The following is an 11,556-nucleotide window of genomic DNA, read 5'->3' on the forward strand; positions in this document are numbered from 1 at the left end:
AGCGGTTGGAACCAAAAATCTCAAATTTGAACTAATCAGACCAAAGGACAGATTTCCACCGGTCTAATGTCCATTGCTCGTGATKCTTGGCCCAAGCAAGTTTCTTCTTCTTGTTGGTGTCCTTTAGTAGTTGTTTCTTTGCAGCAATTMGACCATGAAGGCCTGATTCACGCAGTCTTCTCTGAATAGTTCATGTTGATATGTGTCTGTTACTTGAACTCTGTGAAGCATTTATTTGGGCTGCAATCTGAGGTGCAGTTAATTGCAGAATTCTGAGGCTGGGAACTCAAATGAACTTATTATCTGCAGCAGAGGTAACTCTGGGTCTTCCTTTCCTGTGGCGGTTCTCATGAGAGCCAGTTTCATCACAGCACTTGATGTTTTTTGCGACTGCACTTGAAGAAACTTTCAAAGTTAAGGAACTTTTCCGCATTGACTGACCTTCATGTCTTAAAGTAATGGACTGTCGTTTCTCTTTGCTTTTTGAGYTGTTCTTGCCATAATATGGACTTGGTCTTTTACTAAATAGGGCTATCTTCTGTATACCAACCCTACATTGTCACAACACAACTGATTGGCTCAAACTCACTAAGAAGGAATGAAATTCCMAAAATTWACTTTTAACAAGGTACACCTCTTAATTGAAATGCATTCCAGGTGACTACCTCATGAAGCTGGTTGAGAGAATGCCAAGAGTATGCAAAGCTGTTATCAAGGCAAAGGGTGGCTACTTTGAAGAATCTCAAATATAAAATATATTTGGATTTGTTTAACACTTTTTTGGTTACTACATGATTCCATATGTGTTATTTCTTTGTTCTAATGTCTTCACTATTATTCTACAATGTAGAAAATAGTTTTTAAAAAATAAAGAAAAACCCTTGAATGAGTAGGTGTGTCCAAACTTTTACTGGTACTKTACGTTTTTCAGAATTTTTACATATTCATAAAATATTTAAAGCTCAAATGTCTTGAGTCAATAAGTAGTCAACCCCTTTGTTAACCCACATAATAAGTTGTATGGACTCTGTGTGCAATAATAGTTTTAAACATGATTTTCGAATTACTACCTCATCTCTGTACCCCATACATACAATTACTGTATGCAACCTCATGTAGGTTGTGTGGTACTCCGGTGTTTTGGTTTCTTCTAGTTCTAACCACTGATTTCAGTCATTGGCACCATAATGCCACTATCTTTATCGCTGGATTTTAGATTTGAACTGGTTCCAAGTCGTTTGTCCCTTATTGGTGCTGTGGCAGTCAACATGGTCATGGACCTCTGTCACTCTAATCCCTTTTGTGGACCACAGAGAAATTATTCATACTGTTCAACTGCTGTTCAATTATTCATAGTGTTCAACTCACTCAAGGTGTAGCGTTACTTCCTATGTTCTCTACATATTTTTGCCCTGCAGGCCACCGCAGTTAACTCTGCAGGGAAGCTACATTAAGTAGATGTGGGACATTGGACACGTAACAGGGATGGTATTTGTTTTCATCCATCCTCAGAGGGTGTAACATGAGGCATTCGATTTAGTGAAGTTGTGTCTCACTTGCATAAGTGGATGGCATCAGAATTATAATACTATTGTATAATTCAGCTGTTTGTTATTTCTGTCTCAATGTAGTAGACAGRGGAGAGAGAAAGAGAGAGCAGTGACGTAGCAATTTTGAAATCTCTTCCTCTGTGGCAGTTTCGACTTCCAACCGAACTGGCCTCCAACCATGTAACCATGGCGACAACAGGAATTCAGTGGATGAGGGAAAATCCTCATTCCCGAAAATCCTCCTTCCCCTCCTCCGCTCTCATCCTACTTCTGTCCATTCTGTATGGCGGCTCAGCTGACTGCACGGCATAAAGGATGAGGAGGGAGGCACTGGCAGAATGGCTCACCATCCCTCCACTCTGATCTTCATCAGTGGCGTGTTGGAGTCGGAGTTCTGTTCTGACTCAACACCCCGCTGTTTATCCGTTCCCTTTGTTTGTGTGTCCGTGCCCACGGGCTTCAACTGTATGCCATCCAGTTGTTTTACAGCACACGAGACAGTATTGTTCACCTCCCTTCGCCGACACTTTCTAACAGCATGCTGACTCCCAGTGCATGAGGCACTATTTCAGCGTGTATTACATAATTAAGGTCCACAAGGACATACAAATACATTATATAAATAAACGTTTTAAGAAAAATATTACCATCAGAACAATAACAGGACAGTGTTGTGTTATCCTATCAAACAGAACCTAGACAGTGATGTAGCTGGTATGACAGTGATTATCTCTTTTGCGTATTATCTCAGATAGTCTGCATATTATACTGTATTATAACACATATAAGAATATACTCTATATTCGTAGGGTCAACAAATCTGATGACCACATGCCACATAACAATCCATCTTGAAAAATTAGGGTCTCCTTCAATCGTCACCTCTCTGTTCTATGGCGTGGGATATGGATGCCAGCTGTAGCGTTATGGGAGCTGTGATTATTGGACCGAAACAAACAGATTTCATTGAGGGTAAAGGTCAACCCTATTGGCCACATATGGGATCATTTGGTTGGACAGTGACATCCGCTCTTCACTGTAAGATGCTACTATGTGGGTATGTGGGTATACATCCATGAGACTGGACTAGAGAAATAGGACATTTCTATAGGCCACAATTTCAAACAATATAATGGAAGTGGGATTTTTCTCCATAGATAGGTTATGTTGCATGTGAAAGAAGTGCTCCATGTTGACATGTAAAGTTTTGTTTTCAGAGATAAATAACATTATATTACACATGCATAGCAGGATGTTTCTTGTTCCAAAAGGTTATTATTGCAAATTAGAATTGGTTCTCGAATAAGACACCTTGTTATATAAGAGTTAAATCAATAAAAATATAAATATTTTACATATGTCTTCATTCAAAGAAACAAGACAGGTATGTGAAATCAAAGTTATAACAGCAAAGTTAGTGTGTGTATTTTACCGCTTTATTTTATCTCTTTACATTTTTTTATATTGCATTTTGCAACCCCATGATTATCTTTTCCAGGTGTTTGTTATGGTGCATCATGACAGAAAAATAGCCCTTTCATCTGTTTTTGGGATCTCAAATCTCATTGGTGGGTTACAAGCGCCAGCAAACCTCATTGGTGGGTTACAAGTGCCAGAGACGGATACAGTTTGACTGAAGAAACAKAAGTGAGACAGATGGACACCCGCTCAAAACTCAGGTCTTGAAGCATCTGTGACTATGCTGGTTTTCATTTATGATCTACCAGTTGTTTCACTATTCTCTTAGCCAAACAATACACATGACATCATTGACCTATAGCATTCATTCATCAATTTCACCTGGCTGCTACTAGCTGCTGGTCTATTGAGGATATAAAGGCCGACACAGGAAAAGGCTGGAAGGCCCAAACATCAAGGATGATGAAGACRACGAAACACTGAATTCATTTTTACCTTAGCCCTCCTAGCTTGGAATTAGAGTCTTTGTGACAATACTGTTACTATGTGAAATCCCCATACAAACAAGAGAAGACTTAATTTGTACAAAAAAATAAATAAAATAACCAAAACATCAACAAAAGCTTCAGTATCAATATAAACCTTTTGTTCAAATGTAAAAAATAAATAAAATAATTATGCCTGAAACAGGAAAATACTTACAGTCCACTTACAGTACAAGCTGTATAATATAATTATTTCCATAGTTACATTTGTGGGTCATAAATGGCAGGTTATTTTAGCATATTGTTCTATACTGTATACTGTACCTAATGTGTGATTGTTTTTTAACCAATATTACATTTGTGCTAGCCTAAGTGCCAGACTGTTTGTGCTCTCTTGCCAACTCCTTAGGGCGTTGTCTCGCCAAACATAGTCAGGCTACATTTGTGCTCCAAAAACAGATATTGTAACAATATCCTCCATATTTACTTGATTTTACTTCTGAGAGTTTGTGTCACAGTTTAGTGTAACATCCTTGTCGATAGCTCATGCTATCCAATTTCTGTGTTCTATATTGTAACAATAGAATCTTCTCATTCAGCCTGCTCTTTGGTAAACAAAGGTTAAGTAGGTTGCTACTCAAATCACTGCAATGGACATAGTTATGCATTAGACTGCAGTGTGCCTGTCCCTTGTCCTTCTCTCTGTTCTTTTACCTCTCAGCTCAACCCAGATCTCAAAGAACCTGTTTACCCCTTTGAAAGGGTGGTGCAAGTAATTTTACCTCATGTTAGACTCAAAGTACAGCCCAAATATAGTACTACGATTTCAAGGGAATGCTGGAGGATCTCTCCAAAGTAAGGTAGTAAGGCTGTGTACACTAAGGCAGTGCTAAGGCAGTGCTAAGAAAACATTTGTATTATTCAAGCGTATGGTTTAACCCACTGCCCTAGCACCCCTCCTGGTGTGCCTCTGACTGCCACCAATGCGGCGAGCAGGAATTCACATGGTAAGATCCTTTTGGCCCAGTTCCTGGGCTAAATACTCCCTTGTTGTCCTTGACTTACTCTTCCATTTTCCTGCCCTTCTTCACGGCCCTCTTACAAGGTATGTAGTCAGGGTGTCTGCAGTGTCTGCAGTGACACTGAATCTGGTCCCAGATCACGCTCTTTCTCTCCCTCAGTCGTTGCCCTCCTCCTCGTCTGCCTGACCAGCTTTGCCCAGGCGCTGGAAGCAGTGGACCATAGAGGCCAGAAAGAAACTGGCTATGATGGCTACCACAGAGACGGAGATGCCCGAGAAGATGACTATGAGGATATCCGTGAGGGAGAGGTAGCCCCGGCACTCCCGGAAACTGGCCTCAGAGAGCAGACTCAGGGACATAAGACTCCCGTCCATGGGGAGGGAGCACTCCAACCCTTCCATACCTGAGAGGAGCGAGAGAGAGACAGAAAACAGTCTGGATCACAGTCACTCTATGGTCCAATCCCAAATAAACCCCAGCCTATACACAGTGTAGATCTGAAATGAATTGAAATATATACAGTGTATTCGGAATGTATTCAGACCCCTTCCCTTTTTCCACATTTTATTACTTCACAGCTTCATTCTAAAATTGATAAAATAATCTGCACACAATACCCCATAATGACAAAGTGAAAACAGGTTTTATAATTTTTTGAAAATGAAATACCTTGAGATATAAGCAAATACCATAAGCATTCAGACAATTTGCTATGAGACTCGAAATTGAGCTCAGGTGCATCCTGTTTAAATTGATCATCCTTGAGATTATTCTACAATTTGATTGGAGTACACCTGTGGTAAATTCAATTGATTGGACATGATTTGCAAAGGCACACACCTGTCTATATAAGGTCCCACAGTTGACAGTGCATGTCAGAGCAAAAACCAAGCCATGACGTCGAAGGAATTGTCTGTAGAGCTCAGATACACGATTGTGTCGAGGCACAGATCTGGGGAAGGCTACCCAAAAAAAATCTGCAGCATTGAAGGTCCCCAAGAACACAGTGGCCTCCATCATTCTGAAATGGAACCACCAAGACTTCCCAGAGCTGGCCACCCGGCCAAACTGGGCAATCGGGGGAGAAGGGCCTTGGTCAGGGATGTGACCAAGAACCCAATGGTCACTCTGACAGAGCTCCAGAGTTCCTCTGTGGAGATGGGAGAACCTTCCAGAAGGACAACCATCTCTGCAGCACTCCACCAATCAGGCCTTTATGGTAGAGTGGCCAGACGGAAGCCACTCCTCAGTAAAAGGCACATGACAGCACACTCAAAGTTTGCCCAAAGGCACCTAAAGGACTCTCAGACCATGAGGAGACTAATCAGGATCGAGAGAAAGATGAACAGAGCAATGTACAGAGAGATCCTTGATGAAAACATGCTCGAGAGCGCTCAGGACCTCAGACTGGGGCAAAGGTTCACCTTTCAACAGGACAACGACCCTAAGCACACAGCCAAGACAACGCAGGAGTGGCTTCGGGACAAGTCTCTGAATGTCCTTGAGTGGCCCAGCCAGAGCCCGGACTTGAACCTGATTGAACATCTCTGGAGAGACCTGAAAATAGCTGTGCAGCGACGCTCCCCATCCAACCTGACAGAGCTTGAGAGGATCTGCAAAGAAGAATGGGAGAAACTCCCCAAATACAGGTGTGCCAAGCTTGTAGTGTCATACCCAAGAAGACTCAAGGCTGTAATCGCTGACAAAGCTGCTTCAACAAAGTACTGAGTAGAGGGTCAGAATACTTATGTAAATGTCATATTTCAGTTTTTTATGTTTAATACATTCACAAACATTTCTAACCTGTTTTTGCTTTGTCATTATGGGGTATTGTGTGTAGATTAATGAGGGGAAACAACTATTGAATCCATTTTAGAATAAGGCTGTAATGTAACAAAATGTGGAAAAAGTCAAGGGGTCTGAATACTCTCTGAATGCACTGTAAGTATGGTAATAGCTTAACAGTGAAGGTAACAGCTACACTCTGCCTTGTATGTTTAGTGGCATTTTCATCATATTGCATCTATTAATTCCTTTCAGATCTAAATGCATGTTGGAGCTGACCTCTCTCTGATGACTGAATAAAAAGCCCACACAGGTGATTAGCTGTCTTGTCTGTTTACAGTACTGTTGAATAGCATGCTGACCATACAATTTGGAATGGCATGCATTGACCGTGGTTGAAATCCACCAAGAATGGCTAGTCTGTGATATCATCCTACTGTAACAGTGTAAGTGAGGACACTGCGAGACCAGATGGGTGCCATTGTTTTGCCTTACAGGAGCTATAGCCCAGTACGCATACAGTAGTAGCTACTATATTGTGTGTGTTCGTGTCTCATCATTTTCCACACCCATCGAATCACATCAAGTCCCAAAACCCCATTAATTTGATGTTTGTGTTTAGTTTTCCCTCTTATAATAGTGTAAAGTATCAAGTGTTGAATTTACTCACTGCAACAGAGAACCACATTGCCATAAATCAACACCTAACACTCCACAGGAATTTATGATTTTCTTTTAATAGCCATATAAATACATGTGCTTAGTGCCAGGCTGCGTTCCCTGTGTCGTCGTTTGGTGTGATTTAAAGAGCTTCACAAAGCACCTGTCACAGACACACGTAACTCATATTACATAATTCCTATATAAGGTTTTCCTTAGGAATCCAACTTTGCTTTATTCACCTCTCCAAGGCAAATATTAATTTGTGAAATGTCCATGTTGCAATCAGATTTATCTGATTTGGTTTATACAGAAGGAAGAGAGTAATTTACTCCAACCAGTGTGTTACTAGCAGACACCAGATCAACCGCTGGGTAATAATAGAACAGAGACAGATTTATTGAAACTGAAATACTGTACATAAATATCTCATTTACATAAGTATTCACACCCCTGAGTCAATATATGTTAAAATCATCTTTGGCAGAGATTACAGCTGTGAGTCTTTCTGGGTAAATTTCTAAGAGCTTTGCACTGTACAATATTTGCACATTATTMTTTTTTAAATTCTTCATGCTCTGTCAAGTTGGCTGTTGATCATTGCTAGACAACCATTTTCAAGTCTTGCCATAGGTTTTCAAGCTGATTTATTAAGTCAAAACTGTAACTAGGCCACTCAGGAACATTCAATGTCATCTTGGTAAGCAACTTGGACTTGTGTTTTAGGTTATTATCCTGCTGAAAGGTGAATTTGTCTCCCAGTGTCTGTTGGAAAGCAGACTGAACCAGGTTTTCCTCTAGGATTTTTCCTATGCTTAGCTATATTTTCCGTTTATTTTTGTCCTTGCCGATGACAAGCATACCCATAACATTTTGAAGCCACTACCATGCTTGAAAATATGAAGAGTGGTACTCAGTGATGTGTTGTGTTGGATTTGCCTCAAACATAACGCTTTTATTGAGGACATTAAGTTAATTTCTTTGCCACATTTTTTGCTGTTTTATTTTAGTGCCTTATTGCAAACAAGATGCATGTTTTGGAATATTTTTGTTCTGTACAGATTTTCTTATTTTCACTCTGTCATTTAGGTTAGTATTGTGGAGTAACTACAATGTTGTTGATCCATCCTCAGTTTTCTCCAATCACAGCCATTAAACTCTGTAACTGTTTTAAAGTCATAATTGGCCTCAGTGAAATCCCTAAGCGGTTTCCTTCCTCTCCAGCTACTGAGTTAGAAAGGACAACTGTATCTTTGTAGTGACTGGGTGTTTTGATACACCATCCAACGTGTAATTAATATACAGTTGAAGTCGGAAGTTTACATACACTTGGGTTGGAGTCATTAAAACTCGTTTTTCAACCACTCCACAAATTTCAAACTATAGTTTTGGCAAGTCGGTTAGGACATCTACTTTGTGCATGACACAAGTAATATTTCCAACAATTGTTTACAGACAGATTATTTCACTTATAATTCACTGTATCACAATTCCAGTGGGTCAGAAGTTTACATACACTAAGTTGACTGTGCCTTTAAACAGCTTGGAAAATTCCAGAAAATGATGTCATGGCTTTAGAAGCTTCTGATAGAATAATTGACATAATTTGAGTCAATTGGAGGTGTACCTGTGGATGTATTTCAAGGCCTACCTTCAAACTCAGTGTCTCTTTGCTTGACATCATGGGAAAATCGAAAGAAATCAGCCAAGCCCTCAGAAAAAAATTGTAGACCTCCACAAGCCTGTTTCATCCTTGGGAGCAATTTCCAAACGCCTGAAGGTACCACGTTCATCTGTACAAACAATAGTACGCAAGTATAAACACCATGGGACCACACAGCCGTCAAACCGCTTAGGGCGGAGATGCGTTTTGTCTCCTAGAGATGAACGTACTTTGGTGCGAAAAGTGCAACTCAATCCCAGAACAACAGCAAAGGACCTTGTGAAGATGCTGGAGGAAACAGGTACAAAAGTATCTATATCCACAGTAAAATGAGTCATATATGGACATAACCTGAAAGGCCGCTCAGAAGCCACTGCTCCTAAACCGCCATAAAAAAGCCAGACTACGAGTTTGCAACTGCACATGGGGACAAAGATCGTACTTTTTTGGAGAAATGTCCTCTGGTCTGATGAAACAAAAATCTAACTGTTTGGCCATAATGACCATCGTTATGTTTGGTTGAAAAGGGGGGATGCTTGTAAGCTGAAGAACACCATCCCAACCGTGAAGCACAGGGGTGGCAGCATCATGTTGTGGGGGTGCTTTGCTGCAAGAGGGACTGGTGCACTTCACAAAATAGATGGCATCATGAGACAAGAAAATGATGTGGATATATTGAAGCAACATCTCAAGACATCAGTCAGGAAGTTAAAGCTTGGTCACTAATGGATCTTCCAAATGGACAATGACCCCAAGCATACTTCCAAAGCTGTGGCAAAATGGCTTAAGGACAACAAAGGCAAGGTATTGGAGTGGCCATCACAAACCCCTGACCTCAATCCTATAGAACATTTGTGGGCAGAACTGAAAAGTGTGTGCGGACAAGGAGGCCTACAAACCTGACTCAGTTACACCAGCTCTGTCAGGAGGAATGGGCCAAAATTCACCCAACTTATTGTGGGAAGCTTGTGGAAGGCTACTCGAAACGTTTGACCCAAGTTAAACAATTTAAAGKCAATTCTACCAAATAATAATTGAGTGTATGTAAACGTCTGACACACTGGGAATGTGGTGAAATAAATAAAAGCTGAAATAAATCAGTCTCTACTATTATTCTGACATTTCACATTCTTGAAATAAAGTGSTAATCCTAACTGACCTAAAACAGGGAATTTTTACTGGGATTAAATGTCAGGAATTGTGAAAAACTGAGTTTAAATGTATTTGGCTAAGGTGTATGTAAACTTCTGACATCAACTGTAAGTTCACCATGCTCAAAGGGATATTCAATGTCTCCTTTTTTTATTTGAACTCATCTACCTGTAGGTGCCCTTCTTTGTGAGGCGTTTGAAATTCACTGCTCGACCGAGGGACCTTACTGATAATTATATGTGTGGGGTACAGAGATGAGGTTGTCATTCAAAAACACTATTATTGCACATACTGTAGAGTGAGTCCATGCAACTTATTTAGGCTTGGCATAACAAAGGGGTTGAATACTTATAGACTCAAGACATTTAAGGTTTTCATTTTTATTCATTTGTAAAACTTTCTAAAAACATAATTATACTTTGACATTATGGAGTATYGTTTGTTGGCCAGTGACACAAAATCTCAATTTAATCAATTTTAAATGCCGGCTGTAACCCAAAGAAAATGTGTAACAAGTCAGGGGATGTGAATACTTTCTGAAGGCACTGAATGTGAGAATGCTGTTCATTGACTACAGTTCAGCCTTCAACACTATTGTTCCCTCGAAGCTCGACACCAGGTTCAGAGCCCTGGGTCTGGACACCACCCTCTGCATCTGGATCCTGGACTTTTTGACTGGCAGACCACAAGCTGAAGGGATGGGCAGCAACCCCTCCTCCACACTAACTCCTAACACAGGGGCCCCCCAGGGGTGTGTCCTCAGCCCTCTGCTGTACTACCTGTTCCCCCACGACTGTGTGGCTTTGCACGACACCAACTCCATCATCAAGTTTGCTGATGACACCACGATTGTAGGCCTAATAACCAACAACGACGAGTCCTTCTCTAGGGAGGAGGTAAGCGAATTGGCATTGTGGTGCCAGGACACCAACTCTCACTCAACGTCAGCAAATCAAAAGAGTTGATTGTTGACTTCAGGAAGCAGAGGAGGAAACATGCCCGATCCATATCAACATGACTGCAGTAGAAAGAGTCAGCAGTTTTAAGTTCCTCGGCGTCCACAGCACCGAGGACTTGACATGGACCAACTACAACACCACTCTTGACAAGAGGGTGTAACAGCGTCTCCACTTCATAAGGCAGCTGAAGAAATCTATTCTCCAAATACTACCGCTGCACCAACGATAGCGTCTCGACTGGTTGTATCACATCCTGGTAAGGGAATTGCTCCATCCACAACCGCAAGGCCCTCTAGCGGGTGATGAAGACCGTGATCCCACCCATCCAGGATATCTACTCGAAACTGTGCCTGAGGAAGGGCCACAGCATCATCAAGCACCCCAAACAGCCCAGCCACATGCTGTTCACTCCCTTACTGTCGGGAAGACGGTATCGGAGCATTGGGTCTGATATCAACAGGCTCAGAGACAGTTTCTATCTACAATACATCAGACTGCTGAACACTTGAACTGGACTGACCACCTGCACTGACTCTCCGCACTTTAGCACTCATGCACTCACTCACTCACACACACACACACACACACACCCACACACACACACACACACACAACACACACACACACACACACACACAACACACACACACACACACACACACACACACACACACACACACACACACACACACAACACACACACACACACACACACCACACACACCACACACACACCACACACACAACATTCATAGCTACACACCATCACACTGCTTCTACCAGACTTCTATATTATTGCTAATATATGCACAATAAACACCTTCACCCAATCCCCTCCGTCCCAAAACAGTGGAAACTATT

At 41.4% G+C, this 11,556-nt stretch overlaps 1 protein-coding gene across 1 annotated transcript in view; it reads right to left on the bottom strand.

Moving 5' to 3' along the window:
* Positions 1–2,964: 2,964 nt before the first annotated feature.
* The window catches only part of LOC111966315 (leucine-rich repeat-containing protein 38-like), an 18,619-nt gene continuing 10,027 nt past the window's right edge, over positions 2,965–11,556 (bottom strand). Inside the window, exon 2 of the mRNA XM_023990836.2 lies at positions 2,965–4,879. Coding sequence (XP_023846604.1) covers positions 4,632–4,879 — 248 coding nt within the window. The 3' untranslated portion in view covers positions 2,965–4,631. The remainder of the gene's footprint in view (positions 4,880–11,556) is intronic.

This window comes from Salvelinus sp. IW2-2015, linkage group LG7 (assembly GCF_002910315.2).
Source record: "Salvelinus sp. IW2-2015 linkage group LG7, ASM291031v2, whole genome shotgun sequence".
In the NCBI taxonomy this organism is placed as follows: domain Eukaryota; kingdom Metazoa; phylum Chordata; class Actinopteri; order Salmoniformes; family Salmonidae; genus Salvelinus; species Salvelinus sp. IW2-2015.